At 43.1% G+C, this 21,111-nt stretch overlaps 3 protein-coding genes across 5 annotated transcripts; 1 reads left to right on the forward strand and 2 right to left on the reverse strand.

The window, feature by feature from the left end:
• Positions 1-1,149: 1,149 nt before the first annotated feature.
• Positions 1,150-13,769, forward strand: LOC311019911 (protocadherin Fat 4). Of its 3 annotated transcripts, none has more exons than XR_014597844.1 (16): positions 1,150-1,220; positions 1,362-1,599; positions 1,758-2,099; positions 2,847-3,751; positions 3,829-4,003; positions 4,091-4,271; positions 4,700-4,950; positions 5,041-9,366; positions 9,457-9,558; positions 9,954-10,255; positions 10,358-10,443; positions 10,538-10,714; positions 10,838-10,965; positions 11,056-11,261; positions 11,384-11,599; positions 12,111-12,244. XR_014597844.1 is itself a non-coding variant. In XM_084019571.1 (16 exons), the coding sequence occupies exons 1-16, from the start codon at positions 1,173-1,175 to the stop codon at positions 13,421-13,423; spliced, it is 9,030 nt and encodes a 3,009-aa protein (XP_083875697.1). In that variant the 5' UTR covers positions 1,150-1,172; the 3' UTR covers positions 13,424-13,769. The 3 variants fall into 3 exon arrangements, 1 of the variants encoding a protein (XP_083875697.1); XR_014597845.1 differs by having other exon boundaries at positions 11,469-11,599; XM_084019571.1 differs by having other exon boundaries at positions 11,350-11,599; positions 12,111-13,769.
• A 1,404-nt stretch (positions 13,770-15,173) lies between these two features.
• Positions 15,174-16,149, reverse strand: LOC311019672 (olfactory receptor 51E2-like; the record flags this gene model as incomplete). Its single annotated transcript, XM_084019268.1, has 1 exon — positions 15,174-16,149. The coding sequence occupies exon 1, from the start codon at positions 16,146-16,148 to the stop codon at positions 15,174-15,176; it is 975 nt and encodes a 324-aa protein (XP_083875394.1). The 5' UTR covers position 16,149.
• A 1,738-nt stretch (positions 16,150-17,887) lies between these two features.
• LOC311019673 (olfactory receptor 52E8-like) lies at positions 17,888-18,853 on the reverse strand (the record flags this gene model as incomplete). The annotated part of the gene is made up of 1 exon (XM_084019269.1): positions 17,888-18,853. The coding sequence occupies one exon, from the start codon at positions 18,851-18,853 to the stop codon at positions 17,888-17,890; it is 966 nt and encodes a 321-aa protein (XP_083875395.1).
• Between the last annotated feature and the right edge of the window lie 2,258 nt (positions 18,854-21,111).

Genomic DNA, 21,111 nt, shown 5'->3' on the forward strand with positions numbered 1-21,111 from the left:
GTGTGTGTGTGTGTGTGTGTGTGTTGAAGTCTCACCAAAGTGTCCGGAGAAAAAGCTCTTTCTGTGTGCATTCCCCCAGGGACCCTTTGTGATCCTTTCCCGGGATAGTGTTCCCTCTGCGTGTAATTGGAGACCGTCTCACAGTCACGGTGGCCTCGCAGTCGCTTAAAGGGTCTTCACATGTCCATTTATCAGTCTTTTCTCAGCCACATTGACCTTTGCCGTACAAAGACCCGTCCTCTCCGAAGTGTTTGCATATATGAACAGAGCCACAGCGGTCTCCTTTCAGCGGGACCCTCACAGAAACCGGCTTTCATCCTCCGTGTTGCTGCATCTAGTTAGCATTAGGATTACAGCAGATGTTTTAATAGGGAATAAGCAGTGTTGATGATGATGCTCCAGTTGGAACAGTAAATCATTAATGTAATCCCATAAGAGGCAGTGCATTCACTACTTTGGCAATGCTGGTCACATACTCTAATTCTAGGCTTGAGAAACCTAGATTATAGCTAATCTAAATTCACTTTTAACATTCTGTGCCACAGTTTTGTGTCAGCCGTCCTTGGAAACCTGTGATTCATAGAAGCAGTGTTCCTTTCTCTCCTTTCACCCGTTGACTGAATGCCTTGCAGTCCCTTAATGAATCCCCCGTCTGACATGCAGCAAGAAAGGATCCCTCTAGGCTACCTTACTGCCGGCAAGTGTTCAAAGAGTCCGTTACAACTCTACATCGTGGTCCCTTCACGGACGGAATATAAAACAGACCAATTCAGCAAAACGTGATAGTTTTACTTCCCAGAATTCATTTTTATAAAGAAAGCAACAAAAAAAACGTGGATAATTCATTCAGGGATTGTGAGGCATGCTTTCTTTTGAAACGCAACAAACTTTCAATCTGGAGCATTTCGGAGCCTCAAAGAGCTCTTTTTCCTCCGCTGCAGGATTTGCATAGAGTGATGTCAAAGGGGTGTGTCACTCAGGATTACAAGCTGAGCAGATTGAGTAATCACTATGGATACAGCTTTTATAGCTGTCCATTTGTCGGTGTTGTGTGGAGTAAAGCTGTGCTGTTTCCACGACTTCACACTTTTTTTAAGCCATGTCTCTTTTGTTTTGCTCATGATCTTTTTTTTTTGTTGTCCCTAAGAGGCACTTATGAAGTAAACGTTATAATGGACTCTACTGGACGAAAATGTGCAATTTTATTCTTTCAGTTTGTGGTAAGTTAGCCTCATTTGTTAAAAGTGCATTTTACCGTGTGGAATTGATCTTAAATCTATGGAATCTATCATTTAAATGCTGTAAAAGTTGCCTTTTTATGCACATTTCACTTCAAGTCTTTTCTGTGTTCCACGTCTCAGGTGTTTAATGGTTCCTCACGTGAACCGTCATCTGGAAATACAGTGAATGTGAGCAATGAAAGACAGTTTGCAGATATGGCTTCAGGGCAGCATACGCTTCCCTTCTGGTATTATACATCTGTTGCTGTTGTGGCCGAGCATGGCACAGTCGGCTCGCGCTCCCATAACAGATGGCCAACGCAGATGGCTTTCTCCAAAACTGTGTATTCTTTTGAAGTGAAAGAAGACACAGAACCAGGTTAGTCATCTGTGCAGCGAGGCCTCTCCACATGTCCATTCAGCACAAATTAAATTATGTTAATTTATGTGATTTTTACATACTATTTTTATTGAAATGTTTTTCTTTTTTATCTCCATGTTGCTATATCTAATATAGAATTATTCATGCGTTGACAGGAACAGTTGTGGGAAAGGTGGAAGCGGTGTTTGAGAGTCTCACGGCTATCACATACTCGGTGCAGGAGGACGACGGTGAGAGCCTGTTCCTCCTCAGCCCCTTCTCGGGGGAGTTCCTATTATCCCGCAGCCTGGATTTCGAAGCACAAAGATTCTACATACTCACCGTGCTGGTGCAGCGGGGGGATTCACAGGTATCCGGTGTCAGGGTGTACTTCAATGTGTTGGATATGAACGACAACCCGCCTGTTTTCAGTCGGGACACCTTTTCTGCGTCACTGCTAGAAGACGCACAGTTGGGCATCTGCTTCCTGTACTTGGATGTGTCGGATAAAGATGAAGGTAGGAGCAGAAGTACAATTGAAATAAAACATTCATGCAACATCCAGCAGATGTCAGATTGTATGAGTGCTGTTGCATTTGAAGGCACAGTAAATTCTCCACACAATAAGCAGCACCAACATGTCACAATAAAATGTATTTACATGTCAAAATGATGCATCTTCAGAAAACAATGAAGTAATCGTTAAAAACTGAAATTTAAGTCATAAAAAACCTAAAAGCCTCAAACTGTTGCACAAAGGATGTGAAATGACAGAACCTTCTGTAAAAGCATCAACTTAATGTTGCATAAGCATTTTTGGGCAGACAACCTCAAACAGCATCGTTCAAAAGTTAGATTTTTTTTAAAGGGTTGAGATTGTATTGAGGGAGAAGAAGGCAAAAGCTCATATTCTATGTGATGAATTCACCATAAAGATGGAATTAAATTAAATACAGCTAAAAGCACATTTGAATGTCTGCTTCATTGTTGAATTCATGGCAGAGAAGAAAATACAGATACATGTTTATTGAAAATGAAATTCTTAAGATTTGGACTGACATTCACACCTGGAAGCCTTCCAGTACAACCACATTCTGATAATTTGCCTTGCTCAAAGGCACCTCAATGCAACCTTCTTTATCTTTGTGGTATTTGAACCTACTGAACCCAAATACACAAATCCAGGTTCACATATAGAACACCAAACCATATGAGGAGGACGATCCATCACTTGTGATGACATCATGTGTTTTCCTCTCCGCCAGGTGACAACGGAGCACTTACACTAAGAGTGGTCGCTGGCGATGAAGAGGAAGTGTTCTTCATAAACCCAGCCGGGAGTTTATGCCTGAAAGCAGATTTGGACAGAGAGAGACGACCCGTCTACAATCTGACCGTCACAGCCAATGACCGTGTCCAGCCTGCGTCTCTACAGCTCACCAGCACAGCACACGTTATTGTGGTGGTCGATGACGTCAACGACAACGCTCCATCGTTTGTGTCGGCGATGGTCATCAGCGTACCAGAGGACGCGGCACTTCATTCGGTTATAACCACTGTACACGCCGAGGATGAAGACGCCGGACCCAACGGGGAAGTTGTGTATTATTTAAACGACACTTCTGGTGTCTTGAGCATCGATAACAGGAGTGGGAACGTCTACGTGGAAGAGGCGTTGGACCGAGAACAGGTAGATACCCTGACTGTTACTGTAATAGCCACTGATAAAGGCTCCCCCAGCATGGCAGCCGCTATGAATCTCACGGTGCACGTCTCGGACGCCAACGACCACGACCCCGAGTTTCCTCAGAGCGCCTACAGCCTGACAGTCAGAGAGGACGTCCCTCGAGGAACGGCCCTGTTTCAGGTGCAGGCTCTCGATCGGGACATCGGGACGAATGGGCGAGTAAGGTACACGCTGACCCAGGAGAGTCCGTTCATGGTGGACGCGGTTCGGGGTGTCATCACGGTCATGGAGGGACTGGACCGGGAGACGGATTCAAACTACACCTTAATCATAACGGCCGTGGATCAGGGGTCGACGCAGAGATCTACTACGGTTGCCATCGGTGTCACGGTGTCTGACGTCAACGACTGTGCGCCCGTCTTTACGCCACAAACACTGAGCGTCCACGTGATGGAGAATGGGAAGGATCAGCTCACACATCAGGTGTGACAGGCTCTTCATTGAATGTTGGCTCCAGAATGTTCTGAAGTTAATATCTAGACGTGTCCTTTGTTAACCAGGTATCAGCCTCGGATGAAGATTTAGGCATCAACAGCCAGCTGACGTATTTTATACAGGAAGGAAATAGTGATGGCTTGTTCTCCATCACTCCCAGTGGCACGTTTCAAATTCTACACAGCCTGGACAGAGAGAGGGAGCCACTGCACCTCGTTACTGTCATCGCTGTCGATTCAGGTGATGCAAAGCTAAATGGGATCACTTTATAATATGTACATCTTTTTACTCTGCGTGTTAAACCATTGGTTACTTTGCCCTGTGAAGGATCGCCACCTCTTACAGGAGCTCTAACCATCCACGTCGTAGTGGACGATGTCAACGATAACCGTCCAGAGTTTACTGAGGACGTCTACAACACCATAGTACCCGAGGACAGTCCCCCAGGCGCCGTGTTTGCCATGGTAACGGCATCTGATATCGATGACGGTGTCAATGGGGAAATAAGGTAAAATGTCAAAACGTCACTCCAAATTTGAGAAGCACAGTCTATAATACATGAGTAATTAAAGGTTGAGTAGCCGTGGCAAGACTGTAAAAACGCTGTCCAATCAAATGCTTACTTCCTGATTGAACGCCCTCTGCTGATCTCGAGCACTCATTGCAGCGTTCTGGGGTTTGGAAAGAGGTCTGAACGAAGGGGTGGGATTTTTTCAGTTCGGTGATGCGTTCAAAGTCAAAATCTCTGTGGTTTTTCCAAGTTACATACTCAACCTTTAAATTACTGCTTAAGCTACCATTAGCTGTGGGCGGCTTCGGTATCATGTTTCCAGTAGCGTAACATTACGATCAACATTTCTTCTTTCTTGTGAATTTGCTGAATATTCGACATTATAATGATTTATACTTCTATTCCATCTTTCGACTCTCCTTCAGGTATTCCATGGAGAACCTCGATGTGCCTTTCGCCATCGCAGAAACATCTGGCGAGCTGTTTACAACCGACATCCTGGACAGGGAGACACAATCCGTGTACCGTTTGATGGTGATCGGCAGTGATCAGCATCCCACCCAGCCTCTGTCGAGCTCGATGCTCGTCACCGTTCTCATCGGAGATGTTAACGACCACCGGCCCCGGTTTATGAACGGCCCCTATGTGGCCTACGTGCCCACGGAGATGACTCCAGGTGAGAGATTTCACTTCCATTCGACAGGTATATAATTAATTCTGCATAGCATGGAGAGTTTTTTATTTGATGCTTCTTTTTTTTTTGCAGGCTCGGTCGTTTGTGCAATAAGAGCAACAGATGGAGACACCGAGATGAATGCAGAACTGCATTATTCCTTGTATGGACAGAGTTCACATCTCTTTTCCATCCATCCTCACAGCGGCACTGTGTTCGCTTCAAGCGTTCTCTGGGGACCGGAGGCTATCATTGTCGATGTACTTGTGAAAGATGCTGGAGAGAATCCTAAATCTGACACCACGACCATCAGCGTCAGGTTTCAGAACGTCTCCCAGTTCCCAGAGATGAACGTGGACGTGGTGAGTGACGTCCTCCCCGAGGACGAGCCGGCGGGAGCGTTAGTCACCGTCGTCTCTGCGGCGAGCACCAGAGCCGAGCCCGTCTCCTTTTATCTGGCTTCTGGTGACTTTGGGGACAGGTTTCATGTGGATCGACTGAGTGGAGAGTTGACGGTGGAGAACCCCCTGGATTATGAGAACAACAAGGAACTCACTTTGTTAATAGAAGCCAGAGACTCCGGCTCGCCTCCTTTCTCCTCATTTGCAGAAATTCACATAAACATCAGCGATGTGAATGATAACCTCCCTCTGTTCACCCAAGCCGAGTACAGGTGTGAGGTCTTTGAGAACTCCCCGCCATCCTGGGTTTGCGATGTTCTTGCCACTGATGCGGATTCAGGCAGCTACGCTATCGTGCGGTACAATATCACAGGAGGAAACGCTGATGCTTTGTTCACAATTGGCCCTGAAAATGGTTTTCTGAGCACCGCCGTTCAGTTAGACAGAGAACACACTCCTGAATTCAACGTAACGGTTGAAGCTGCAGAGCTGAACAACCCTCTCCATAAAGACACTGCAACGGTTATAGTTGTGGTTTTAGACAGAAATGACAACGCACCTCGTTTTTCACAGATCTTTCTCACTGAAGTCCCTGAGGATTCCCCCGTCGGACACACGGTGATGCAAGTCAGCTCAACCGATGAGGATACTGGTGCCAATGCTATAATTAATTACTCCATAATGGACCAAAGTGATGACATGCCGTTTAATATCGACTTCACCACCGGCCACATCACCGTTGAAAGGCTTCTAGACAGAGAGATGCAGGATCATTACGTCTTGAAAGTAAATGCAAATGATTCAGCGTGGAGCATCAGCACTGACGTCACTGTAGTCATCGGAGATGTGAATGATAACAGACCGGTGTTCTCTGATGGTTTCTACAGCGTTGTCCTCTCTGAAACACAAGATAAAGAGGTGTTCGTCATGCAGGTTCTTGCCACAGATGCAGACTTGGGGCAAAACGGTGAGATTTTCTACGTTATTGAACCTCAGAATGAGCAGTTTTGGGTGAACCTGTCCTCTGGTGAGATCTACACAAAGCAGCCACTGATGTTACAGAACTCTGCTTTTCAAATCTACCAGTTTACAGTTATTGCGTGTGATCGTGGCAGTGTTCCTCTGTACAGCAATGCCACCGTCACTGTGAATTTAGAACCATATAACTACCACCCACCAATGTTTTTGCCTTCCCAGCCTCTGATTGCGATCCCGTACCACCTGGATGTGGGAACTGAGGTTGTCCAGCTCACGGCGATAGATCAGGATGTCGGTAACATGAGCGTCGGCGTTGAATACCTTTTGAATGGCGGTAATGCATCTGATTTCTTCTGGATCCAAGCCGACAATGGAAAAGTGATGTTGAATCAAAGTTTGGTGGAGAGCCTTAATTTGCTTTTCACTTTATCGGTTATTGCTAAGGATCAGGGCTCCCCCTCTCTGTCATCACAGACTGAAATCACATTTGAAATAACTGGCAGAAATCAATTCTCTCCCAGCTTTAGAGAGCCACATGTCATTTTCTCTGTCCCCGAGGACTTGCCGGTAGGATCAGTAATTGGGAAAATTCAAGCAGAAGATTGGGATGATGGTCCCAATGGTGCCATCGTGTACTGTATTACCCCCGAAAATCAATATTTACCGTTCTCTGTAGGAGAAGCATCGGGGCGGCTCACACTGATCAGAGAGCTTGACTTTGAAATAGAAGGTGTTTATCATTTCCAAATCACAGCACTGGATGGAGGCTGGCTCTCTACAACTGGCATGTTAAATGTTACAGTGGTAGTTATGGATGTAAATGACAATCCTCCAGTCTTTTCAGCCTCGACGTTTACCACATCAGTGCCTGAAAACTCTGAAATTGGAACAACTGTCTTAGTTGTGAAGGCTACGGATGCTGATTCAGGTGCACAGATATCCTACTCTCTTATCGCTGGCCGTGTGGATAAATTCAATGTTGATTCAAGAAATGGAACTATCACCACTTTGGACTTCTTTGATTACGAGCGAGAGCAGATCTTTGACATCACAATCAAAGCTTCGAACGTCGGCGGTCTTACTTTATTCAGTTTGGCACACGTCGTCGTCCAAATCTCAGATGTTAATGAGTTCATACCTGCATTCAGGAACAAAGAATATCACTTTTCTATATTTAAAAACGTGCCTGTTGGAAGTAGGATTGGACGAGTAGCAGCCACGGATTACGACCACGGCCCTGAAGGTCAGGTGTTCTACCTGATGTTTGGTCAAAACAAATACCTGGGCTTTGACATCAACAAACTTTCTGGGGAAATATACACAACTGGCAGTTTGAGGAAACAAGGCAACAGTCACGTCGTTGTAAAAGTCCTGGCGAAGAACTCTGGAGTCATCACTGGCTTGGATGTAGACGAGGCTCTGGTCCACATCGGTGTGATGGATACAAACGATGCCCCTGTTTTCACCGTTGCCCTTTATGTGGCCAATGTTGCAGAAGACATCCCACTGGGAACGTCCGTGGTCACCGTGAGTGCTCTGGATGAGGACGCCATCTTGGACTGGAACACGTTCTTCTTTGGTATTGAAAATGGAAACACAAACTTGTCTTTTGCCGTCGATCCATCGAGTGGTGTTATTTCAGTCAATGCTCCACTCGACAGAGAACTTTGGCCGGTTTACAATCTGACGGTTACGGCCACTGATGATGGTTCTCCACCAGCCACCGGGACTACTAACGTTGTTGTGACTATTGAAGACGTTAACGACAACGCTCCCAAGCTTGCGATCACCGAGGCTCGAGTGAAGGAAAATCAGCCTCAAGGCACGATAGTTGCCAGATTAAATGCATCGGATTCTGATTTGCCTTCGAATGGAGGTCCTTTTACCTACTGGTTGGTCAACCCTTCTCCTGGTGGTGCTTTTTCACTGACTGCCGATGGAGTTTTGTTCACCACATGGACTATTGATCGGGAACAAATCTCCGTATATCCCCTCCTGGTGGCTGTCAGGGATGCAGGGCTCCCTCCGCTCTCATCATCAACAATGATTCACATCAACATCGTGGATGAAAACGACAACCCCTCACTGCCTAGAAACATCTTCATCGAGGTGAAATATTTTGGCAGTTCTTTCCAAGGAGGCATGATCGGAAGCGTCCGTCCCGAGGATCGGGATGAGTCCGATACGTTCAACTGCACCATCAAAAGTGGACAGATGAACATGTTTACGATACCCGACGGGACGTGTGAGCTGTGGTCGTCTCCTTTCCAAGGCGAGGCTACATTTAACATCACGATTGAGGCTACGGACCAGCTTCACTTCCCGGTCAACAACAGCATCTATGTTCACTACAAAGGCTTCACGAACGCCTCTATAGACAGCTGCATATTATTCTATGTGTCATCGCCCTCAATGGAAGAGTTTATGTCTAATAAGTATTTGCGGTTTGTAAAAGCTCTTGACAGTCTGTTTAACCTCCAGGCCTCTAAGACACACGTGTTTGGAATCAAACAAATTGGCAGTGAAATCCTTCTATTGGCTGCGGTGAAAAATTACAACGGTCAATATCTTAGCAGAGAGGTAGCCAGTGGTATCTCTGTAGGCCATCAGAAGTTACTGGAAGGCCAGAACAATGTGACGATTTCTCACATTACAAGTGATCCGTGTCTCACTGGGCCTTGTCGCCATGGGGCAACGTGCAACAAAAACATCTACATCAGCCAGGACGTTGCTGTTCTGGAAAGCCCGGCGGTCATCTTCGTGTCACCGCAGAAGGAGATCTTTAATTGCACCTGTGCGGCCGGCTTCACCGGGACACTGTGTGAAGGTGACGTTGACGAATGCGAGGTGAATCCCTGTGAGAATAACGCCACGTGTGTGAATACGCCAGGAAGCTTCTACTGTCACTGTCGCCGAGGCTTCTCCGGCTCTTTCTGCTCCGCCGATGTCGATGAATGCCCGAAGGTGAAGTGCCAAAATGGAGGAACTTGTATTCCCACTCAGGACGGATATCTCTGTCACTGCGTGCCTGGATTTGAGGGTAGACTTTGGAGTATTCAAAAAAGAACATTATTCTGCATTAAACGAGTCTTCAAAGTCTGACCTTTGGTGTTTTTTTTCCCTCCTCCAGGATACATGTGTGAGCATTTCATAGACCACTGTGGATCACTCCCTTGTGTTCAGGGCAGCTGCATCAACTCACAGACAGGATTCTCTTGTCATTGTCCCTTTGGTAAGAATAATGCATTAAGATCTTTGAAGGAACATTTTGGGGAAATATGTGAGAAGGTCGATACAATATTTGTCTGTTTACTATAAGATCATAGTAAAACGACGAAGCTATTTTTGCCCTAAAGTTGTGATAAATGACCTTTGATTCTGGTGGTTTTGTTTCCTGTGGACAGAGCCAGGCTAGCTGCTGTCCCCCCATTTCCAGTCTTTGTGCTAAGCTAAGCTCACCGGCTGCTTGCCTTATTTTATTGACAATATGAGAGTGCTATCGAGCTTATCATTACATTTTCTGCAAAGAAGTGAAATTAAAAAAGTCATTAAATGTACTCCCAGCTACAGGTGAGAACAACTTCCTTGTACAAAATGTTCAAACGCAATGCTTCGTCTTTATTGTAGGAGTCAGTGGAGTCCACTGTGAGGAGCACGGTTACGGCTTCGAGGAGCTGTCCTTCATGGAGTTTCCCCCGTTGGATCGTTGGACTAATTTAATCTCCCTCGAGTTTGCGACGGTGCAGAGGAACTCCCTGCTCCTGTACAACCCCGGAGGACCATCCAGCAGGGACTTCTTGGCACTGGAGATCCTGAATGGGGCCTTGCACCTCTCTTATGACCTGGGCTCAGGACCTGTGAGGCTGCAGGCGCTCAAGCAAGTGGCAGACGGACATTTCCACAGCGTCACCGCCAGGAGGATCGGCAACGTGAGTTTGAGATATCTGGGGCACAAGAGTAGTGAGATGGCATTTTTAAATTGGAAGTGAGTGAAGTCAATCTGAAAACTCTTGATGATTTACATTTAACAGATGGGTTCTTTGCATGTGGATAACTGCACAGATGTTGAGAACGATGGGTTTTGTTCTTCACGGAGTGATGGCAGTAGTTTAAAGAGGTATCACTGACATAATAATCACCACTTACCCACAATTCACGGCCTTGGGTTTAATCTCTATTAATGACCCCTCTTTGTCTCCATCTGCAACCAGAACATTGGATGTTGGCAGTAATATGACGTTGGGAGGAACCACGACTTTTGAATCTATTTTACTGCTTCCTGCTCAATTAAAAAGCCACGACTTTGTTGGATGTATTCGTAACATTCGTGTGAATGGCATCCTGCTGAGACCTTCAATGGCATTCACAACGTATAACATTGTTGATGGGTAAGCGTTTATATACTTATACCTTGTGACCTTCAGCAGCTGTTTATCAGGCCGCTTCTCTCCATCTCTTAAATCGCCAAACACACTTTTAAAAAACTGTTTTGTTTACGTCTCCATGTCAAGGTGTCCTCGGACAACACCATCACCATGTCATAGCAACCCATGTAAGAATGGTGGCGTGTGCCGTGACCTCTGGTCGGACTATCTTTGCGAGTGCAGAAGCCCTTTTACTGGAAACAACTGTGCTAAAGGTACAAAAGTCCTTTTAAAACACAGTGCTGGTTCCTCATCCTAACTTTAAAACCATTTTTTTTCTCCATCATCTGTTTTTTTTGGAACAGAAATGTCAGAGGAGCTTGTGTTGCGATTTAATGGGAATGGCTACATCGAGTATGTCATCAAGGAGCGATTCAAGAGAGACTACCTGCTGAAAGATGAAAAAGAGGTGAACAACAGAGACCAAATAGGGATTAACATCAAGTTCAAGACCCAAGATAATGGAGTGTTAATATCTGTGGTTGGACAGACAGGATACACTGTGCTGAAGGTAGGTATGGATGCATTTATCCACATACTCACTCACCTTGGATTTAGGTCTGATGGGTGAAATGTTGTTTTATTCCTGTCTAATTCAGATATCAGACAGAAAGCCTGTGTATATTTCTAAAGATGCACAGTCGGGACACCTGTCAGAGTTCACTGCTGACTCTCCCGTGGCTGACGGGCTCTGGCATGTTCTCTCCCTGCTCAACAGTGGACAGAATACCATTCTGCTTCTGGACAGTAAATCAGTCTTGAACATCACTGACCACAGGATGGATCTCACTCCTGTTAGTGTGGAAAAGATCATTGTTGGTGCAGCTGTGACAGAGGACTCAAAGTCAGGTAATTATACACTAACCAGTGCTTCTTACTGAGATAATTAGTCAGAATCACAATGTATCTTGAGCACGAATCTGTAAGAAAAAAAGTGAATCTTTGTTGCATATAAGCTCAAGTAAAATTATTTTTATCTTAGTTTGGTGTTTGGATGGAGAATTGATGGTGTAAGATGGTGCCACCTGTAGCAGCTCACGATGTGCATTTAGATATTTTCATGTTTGTGTACATGTACATGTATATATATATGGGTTTGAAATGTAAATTCACTGTGTGTTTGCTGCTGTAAGACAATCATTTCCTTGTTTGGGGTAAATAAAGTCTGTCCATCCATCTGTTTGTGCTGTATACAGTATTTCTCTTACAATCTATAATAAACTCGTAGCAAAAGGACTTAAATGAGGAGCAAACACAACATGTAGATCACCCTGAAATCAACCTGTATGTCTACACTACAATGTTTTGAAGCACTTTGAGTAACACTGATGAAACTGTCTCCATTCTTTTTACATGGCAGGGTTCATTGGATGTGTGCAGTATTTCAATGTGAGCGGTTACACTCTGCCTGTCGGTGGACGCAGCGTGACGGTGGACGTCTGGCCGAGCTCCACTCTTGTTCAGTCGGGCTGCAGCTCTCCGGGCGTCTGCCTCCCCTCGCCCTGCTCTGAGGAGGACACAGCCGGGAGGCGTTGTCTCTCTGCAACCTGTCAGAGCCGGTGGAGTGTGTGTGCACCTGCTGTGCAGAACGGATCCTGCGTCTGTTTACAGAACGTTTCTGGCCACGCCTGTGATATATGCACATCTCCAACGGGGAGCCACAATCAGTGCTCTGAGGTGCAGGGCGGTGTGCCTCTGTGGCTCATCGCTGTGATCCTTCCTCTAATCTCCATCCTGGTGATTACAGGAATGTGTGTGTCCCTCTACAGAGCGAGGCGGAGGAACTCAAAGTGTCCAAGTGATGGCTCGCCTCAGAAAACGGGAGGGACAGACAACGTAGTGTTTTGCTTTGATGACGACCAAACGATCACAGATGCTGCAGCTGCAGAAAAAGAGACACAACGCGACCCGACGAGTGCCGATGTGGAGTTGTACGTTGATGCCAGCCTCTCAAGTCTTCAGCCGGCGCCAAACAGTGAGCTGGAGTATTATGAAATCGGCAGCATCTCCAGTGCACTCCATGCAGACGCTGCCTCACTGAAGCTCAGCTGGCACAAGCATCTGTACAGCGCAAAGTGTGTGAAAGCTGATCCCAAACGCTGGGGAGATGTGAGGACGCTGTTAGCAGGATTAAGGAAAGAACGCTCCACTGAGGAGAGGGCAAAAAGTCAGACGGAGCCTCAGGATGTGGCTTTCCTTAACAAGCAGCTGTTGGCTGAGATCGAGGTGGAGCGCTCCCAGCTTACACCGCCTTGTTACAAGAAGAGGTTCCTACAACCAGAGTGTCTGGAACCTGTACAATGCCTCACTTTTGAAGAAATTAGCAAATTAAACTCCGTCAAGAAAACAGCATCCCTGGAGTCTAGACTTGTCGAGTCCACCACGATGTTCGGTGCCTCCTCGTCTGACAGCGAATCAGACAGCACGCTCACCTGCTCCGAGGCTGACTTCAGACAGTTTCCCATCACCGGCGCCAAGTCTACCTTCACACACACCCGTCACTCTGCTCTGCAGCATAAAGCTCCCTCGGGTACATTTGAGCAATGGGAAAATATTTTAGATATGCACCTCCCTTTTAGCAGCTATGCTCCCGTATTTGAGGATATAGCATGTCTACCCACTGAGCCTCGTCAGAGCTATGACATGCAAAGTGATATAGAGGAAATGATTTGACGGCGGTAGACAGTAAATATTGATGCAGTCTGTCACTTTTATTTTCTTTCAATAATTGATGATTAATGGAAAGACGTTGCATGTTCGGCTGTATTTTTATTATTTTTTTGTCATGTTTTGAAGTGTCTTTTGTGCATATTTTATGTTTTATTTCCTGTTAACTCGTCTCACCATAGATCCCCATGTTCTGTTAGGTTTCCCACCCGTATGATTGCCTGCCCTGCCCTCATGTGTTTCACCTGTGTCCTGTTGTCTCCTCCCCTCTTAAACTGTGTGTTTCCCCTCGTCCGGATCAACTTAGCAACTCAGCGTTCCTTCCTTTTGGGGTTTCCCAGTGAGTATCCTCATGCTTAATAAACCACTAATACAACTAAATATCACCACATTTGACAATATCGCCAAATGTTTTCCTCAACCTTTGCTGAAACCTCTGACACCAGAGTTTTGGAGGTTAGCAAGGGAAAGACCATCTGTCTTGTTCCGTCTGACAACACTTTTGTCTGGCCAAGTTCTGATCCTAAATCCATTGCCATATACTTATCTCCGATTCCAAGCGTGGGTTAAAAAGGCTGGTCAAGAGTTCCTGGCCCTGGAAGTGTGTTTGGTCACCCGGAGAACAAGAGAGGGGCCATGTGTGGCCTTTAATTCACTGCATTGTCTGCCAAAAGCTAATCTTGGCCCGGCTCAGAGTCTTACTGCTCACGGCCTGTGAATGGATGACTGAAAAGTTAAATATGCTTTCAAATGTAAAACTGAAGACCGGCCTGGTATTGTGGTCATGGCATTGTGGGAATGTGAGATTTGCCGTAGACCAAGGCAAATGGAGGAAAGGGGCTCGTTTCAGTTAGAGATGCTGTAATTCTTTTAGAATTTGATGACTTGTGAAAAGAGTAGTGGACTGGTCGTTGGAGACTTCGCCAATGGACTTCAATTCATCACAGATAAGCACTGAGATTTCACCACGCTCCATTTAGCAACACAAATAAACACGATGGAAGTACTGATGAGGTCCCTCATATTTAAGTGTCTAATGTACTAAAGTGGTTTGTAAATTTTTAACAAACAAATGTGCCAGTAATTAAATTGCCACAGAAGCTGCTTTTATTCTTTTTTTGGTTAAGTGCACATTTGGGATTGCTTGAATACAGCTTAATCCTATTACTATAAGCTGTTATCAAATCAAGCACAAAATGGGTATTTCATAAAGTTACCTTCTTCCAAGTGTGATAATCCATCTGTTTTCAACTCGAATAGAAGCTCAGCTTGTCACGTTGTCAGAACTTGTAATTATCACTGGGAAAGAATATCATACGAAAGGAATAAATGTAGTTTATTGGAGAATGTACTTTGACTACAGTTGATTTTGATAACATCAACAGAAATTAATTTAACAGACATCTATACTTTTTGTTTTTTAATATTTTCAAAACTGTTAGAAAATGTACACATATTTCTTTCTCCTGCTAAAGCCAGATGAAATGCACCAGAATACACCAAATGTTCTGGGGGCGGACCCCACACCCCCGTTTAATGGTCCCATCCACATGTATTTTGCTTGCGACGCCCATGGGCAAATGTACAGTATTATTTCTTATCTAGCAATTATATCTGATATCAGACATTATAATCTGAACTACAGGCTTTACAGCAATGACACACTCAAGCACACAAAACATAGAATTTCGACATCATCCCAACCTTTAATTAAAATAATGACATTTCCATTGCACACATTTCTTGCAAACTAAGCCTAAATGTTAGAGTGGATGACTTTGGTATCAGTCTGTCCAATCCTAGTTGTTTTCAGCTTCTTTATCAAAGCCTGCTTGATATCCTGAGTCTTGAAACAATATATAACTGGATTAACAGCAGCAGGGAGAAGACTGTACAACATGACCAATAAAATACGAACATCTAAGCTGAAAGAAAATCCAACAGTATTGGCCACATAAACAAAACATCTGGGGAGGTAAAAAAGGCAAGTGATAAATATTTGTGGGGTACAAGTCGTGATGGCCCGTTTACGACCCGTTGTATTGGACATTTTCAAAATCACCACAATGATGGAGATGTAAGAAAACAAGATGAATACGAGAGGGAGCAAGAGAGAAAACATGGCCAGACAGAGAGCAGTGACTTGAACCGGTTTCACGTCCTCGCCACATGCCTGACTTGTTAAAGAGATGTGGTCACAGTAGCACTGAGCGATGACGTTCGCTCTACAGAAAGTGAGGGCATGGAGTACAATGGTCACCATCAAGGGCAGAGGTATAAACCAGGCGAACCCACAGAGCACAGATATGATGTTGTTGGTGATTAGGCCAGTATAACGAAGTGGAACGCATATTGCTATAAAGCGATCGAGAGCCATCACCAGCAAGATGAAAGAGGTTACTGCTCCTAAATAATGAACAAAGAACATCTGTGTAAAGCAACCATAGAATGAAATGATGCCGTCACCAAACCAATATTTTGATATGATCTTTGGGAGCGTCAAAATGCCAAATGTTAAGTCATTCAGTGCCAGGTGACAAAAGACCAGATATGTTGGTTTCTGCAGAGACTTCTCGTAGATCACAAATGTTAAAATGAAGATATTTCCTATTGTAATAGCCAGGTAGACGAAAAACAGCAGAGCTGACACAGGTCCGTAATATTTTGGTGAAAGTCCAGGGAATCCGATAATGAAGAAGCTCCTCATCCTTGTGGCGTTGGTGTAGATCATAATCACCTATTTTTTTGCAGTCAGTGAAAATTGTTTGATTTAAGTTGGCATGAAACACAAGAAATATAAGTTAAAGCTACTCAAACGTGAAGATGTAATCTCACACATTGCTTTAGGCTCTGTTAACTTCTTATTGTCACTTTGTAATTTTACATTTAATAATAAAATATAAATTGATAATATAAACAATATACAATGAAATCATTAATTGAAGGTAATTCTTTCAATTCAATTCAATTCATTCTTCTCTTTCTACCTGAGGAGGATATCAGAACAAACAACTTTTGTCATGAATTGTAACACTTTATTTCACACGTTTTGACAAAAGCAAACATAAAGATGATATAGGTTTTGAGTTTTACATTTATTTAGAATCCAAGTTTGAGTCTTACCTCCTCAGGCCAGCAGCTAAAGGCTGAGTGCAATGCCGGGTGACAACTAATATAATGTGATGTCTGACCATCCTCAAAGGGTCATATTCTCAAATGAATCTGCATAATGGCATCGTCTCCTCTAACGACATGGAACAATTCATTGAAGCTCTACATGATTAAAACAATTCAGAAATGTCATCAAGATGAAAAGAAATTCAAATTTAAAAGGCAAACTTTACAGGATATTGTGGCAAAACAAACAAATGTGAATCCCCATCCCCAAAATAATAATATTATGTTTGTTCCCAAACCTCCATTAACACTGTACACAGCTGTGTTTTTTCAAATTTTGTAGACTAGTGCATTTGTTAAAATGTCTAAAAATTCAGTAAATATGTGAGCAAGACCAGGTGAAGTGGTGTTTCACTTCCACACTGATCTGTAGCTTCTATCTTTATCTTTATTAACTATGATTAACTTTAATACCACAATGTGACCAAACCCCTCGGGAACACTGGTCCCATCATGTATTGTCATTTAATATGAATTAATGTGCATACAGTAGAACAGAAGTATGTGCTGATCTGGGAGCAGATGTAACAGAGGTAGTAGTGATCACGGCAGAGGTTAGTGCTCCCAGTCACCAGCGAGTGGAGCTCCAGTGCTAAAAGTTATTTATCCTATTGTGACAATGGTGATTCAGTGTGTTGTACATGTTTGTATATTATCTGAACCTTTAGGTTTGGGGCTTCCTCTTTCCGACAAATATAACTTGAGTAACACATTGTATCAATGCAGGCACTAACTCCCAATTATCTACTTTTTTTAAGCTTACATTAAACTAAAATCTGTGTTGAGACAAAAAAAAAATAAAAAATGTACATCAAATAATGAAAATGAGTTAAAAATAATCTGTAAGAGACGTTTTTCTTCTTCCCCTCAAGCTTTTGTGGCAGCCGATATCAAACCTTTGAACGACTTTTCATCATTATAATCTGAAGCAGTCTTTCCCTAACCTTAAACAAAGAGCCTGACAACACACTACACTATACACAAAGTAATTTATTTTATTTATTTATTTTTATAATGGGGCTTTCTGTCCATCCTTCTTTCAGTAAATGTGTAGCTACTCATGTATTGGACTGTAACATTTTCATCAACGCCTTCTCACATTTAATTTTGAGTGCAGATCTTTGTTCAGGTCTTTGACAGAACATACGAACAATCATATTTATATTTGCTGAGCAGAATGTGACAATTAAAATGTGACAATGAACGCCATAGCACTATAAAGAGTTCACATATAGCATAAACTTACAATCTGGTTGAGATGGAAGAATTAAATGCACACATTTAAACACTGCATTACCTTGAAATGTGATTAATTCTAACTTTAGCATTTTGCAATCTCTTCAGCAATATATTTTTGATATCTTTGGTTTTGAAGCAGTATATGATTGGATTCACAGCACAGGGTAGCAGACTGTATAACAGTATCAATACAATGCGGAAGTCCAAACTGAAAGTGTATCCTGTATAATGAGCTAGATAAACAAAACATCTTGGCAGGTAATACAGGCAGGAAATCAACAACTGTGGTGAACACGTTGATAAGGTTTTGTATCGTCCTGCTGTGTTTGATATTCCCAAAACAACTACAAAGATGGAAATATAGGAAACAATAATGAATGTAAGTGGAAGCAGAAGACTAAACATTGCAAAGCTGACAGCAACAACCTGAACATATTTAACGTCTCCATCACATGCCAGGTTTGTGATTGAGATATGGTCACAATAACATTGCACAATGACATTAGAGTTACAATAAGGCAAAGTTAGGGCATGAAATACAATCGCCATCATCCTGAGAAATGTCCCGAGCCATGACAACCCACACGCTATAGAAATAATGTTGTTTGTAATGAGAACAGGATATTTTAACGGAAAACAAACCGCAATAAAACGATCAACAGCCATAATCAGCAGAAGGAGAGAATGAATTGCTCCCAAGGAATGGACAAAATACATTTGTGTGAAGCATAATTCAAAAGAGATCATCTTGTCATCCCACCAATATCTGGATATCATTTTTGGTAAAGTCACTGTCCCGAATAACACATCAGTCATTGCCACATGACAGAAGATCAGATATGTTGGCTTGTAAAGCTGCCTCTCAAACGCAACAAAAATTAAAATAAACACGTTACCGACGAGAATACACACATAGGTGAAGAACAGAAGTGCTGCCACAGGTCCATAATATGTTGGGTTGAGTCCCGGTATTCCAAGTATCATGAAGTCTTTGATTGCCGTTAAGTTTGCATAAATCATTGTAATTTAGGTGTTAAATGGAATTGGTAAGATTGTTATTCAATTCAATTTTTCAATTCAATTTTATTTCTAGTGTCATATCACAGCAGAAGTTATCTCAGGACATTGAGCAGGACTAGAACACACTCATGATTTTCAGAGTTAATTCATTTTTAAAGTCCCAACATCATGGTTATTCATCATCAATCATCTCTCAGATATCATCTAGACCTAGTCTTCATGATGTAATTGTCTCTGGATCACCTCTGAGGCTTAGACGCGAACCCAAACCCAAACTGGAGCCTTAACGACGTCTTATAACGGCTCCTCAGCGAATTACGTACATGATGCATTATTCATGACTTCAGTGTGCACTGAGCAGAGCCTACACATTAATACCTTGCAGATCAAATATGTCTTAATTTTACACAGCTAACATTATGTTAGGAAACAGAATAACAGCTTGCAATAATGAAATTGTGTTTCATTCAGTCATTTTCTAAACAAATATGATTTTTCACAAACCCTGTCTCCCTCCTGCCAGTATTCTCTGTTCCTTATCTGCACAGTGAAACACGACAGCACCAGTTATAGAACCTTTTCTTCTTCATCTGCCTCTCCTACAAAGTCAAATATCTTAATAAGTAACTTTCTTTTATTGGTAATAAGAGAGAATTCATAACTCATCTATATGATTCTATTCGATAAGTTATTGATTAATTTATTTTTGTTTGTATTGAGTTAGGAGTAATTTGGACATATTTTACTCTTTATGATATAGTAGTGTGATCATTGTACACATCTTTTTGCAGTGCGTTTAAGACATTACTTTACATTCTGCCTCTCTGCCTTTTAAAGTCAATTCTTTGACAGACAGGAAGCCAGTGTAAAGACCTGAGAACTGGAGTAATATGATCCACTTTTTTGGTCTTAGTGAGGACTCGAGCAGCAGCGTTCTGAATTAAAGTGATGGTTCGGAGTGAAATGCACCCTAGGTAATTTATCAGGTCAACACTTGTTAACCTGATAATACAAGCATTTATAAAAATGTGTTGACCTGATAATACAAGCATTTATAAAGATTCAGCGAAACTTTTTAATACTCTCGCGTGAAACTTGCGTCACGGAATCGGCTGGGTAAACAAGGAAGTGGCGTCTACACTGCGGTAGCATAGCAGCCGAGGATAGAAGCTATCAGGCAAGTGTTCTTTTAAATAAACTCCTGATGTACTTACAAACTTTCAAATGCCTCGTTTTGTGAGTACAGACCCTATGTGTACTACTGCAGAAGTTTGGTAACCTTCCATGCATTATTAGTGGGGTAATTTACGAGATATACACTATGTACTATAGCGCTAGTACTAAGCCATTTGGCTGATCGCCCTATCTTAACCTATGCTGACCATCGCTAAAAATGCTTCCAAGGGGGTATTTGGCTGGATGTCATGGTGGAAATTACCTAGGGTGCATTTCACTCCGAACCATCACTTTAACTGCAGCTGTCTGATGGACTTTTTAGGGAGACCTGTGAAGACACTGTTACAGTAGTCGAGCCTGCTGAAGATAAATGCATGGACAAGTTTTTCCAAATCCTGCTGAGTTATAAGTCCTTTAATCCTTGATATATTCTTTAGGTGATAGTAGGCTGACTTTGTAACTCATTTAATGTGGCTGTTGAAGTTCAGGTCTGAGTCCATGACTACACCTAAGTTTCTGGCTGTGTTTGTGGTTTTTAGCATTACCGCTTGAAGCTGGGTAACTTTTGACCGTTCTTCCTTGGCTCCAAAAACAACTATTTCAGTTTTGTTTTTGTTTAATTTGAGAAAATTCTGCTCCATCCAATTATTGATTTGCTCAATGCATCTAATCAGTACTGGAATTGGACTATAGTCCCCTGGTGATATTGTTATGTAAAATTGTGTATCGTCTGCGTAGTTATGGTAACATATTTTGTTGTTTTTCATGATCTGAGCCAGTGGAAGCATGTAGATATTGAACAGAAGAGGGCCCAGAATGGAGCCTTGGGGGACTCCACATGTAATTTTTGCCTGCTCAGATGTGCAATTATCTATACACACAAAGTAGTCCCTGTCCTTCAAGTAGGATTCAAACCATTTTAATACTGTGCCAGAGAGTCCCACCCAGTTTTCCAGACGGTCTAGGAGTATGTTGTGATCGACTGTGTCGAATGCAGCACTGAGATCAAGTAATACCAAGACTGAAATTCTACCATTGTCCATGTTTAAGTGGATGTCATTGAAGACCTTAACAAGAGCTGT

Source organism: Eutrigla gurnardus (assembly GCF_963514095.1).
Source record: "Eutrigla gurnardus genome assembly, chromosome: 10".
NCBI classification, from domain to species: Eukaryota; Metazoa; Chordata; class Actinopteri; order Perciformes; family Triglidae; genus Eutrigla; species Eutrigla gurnardus.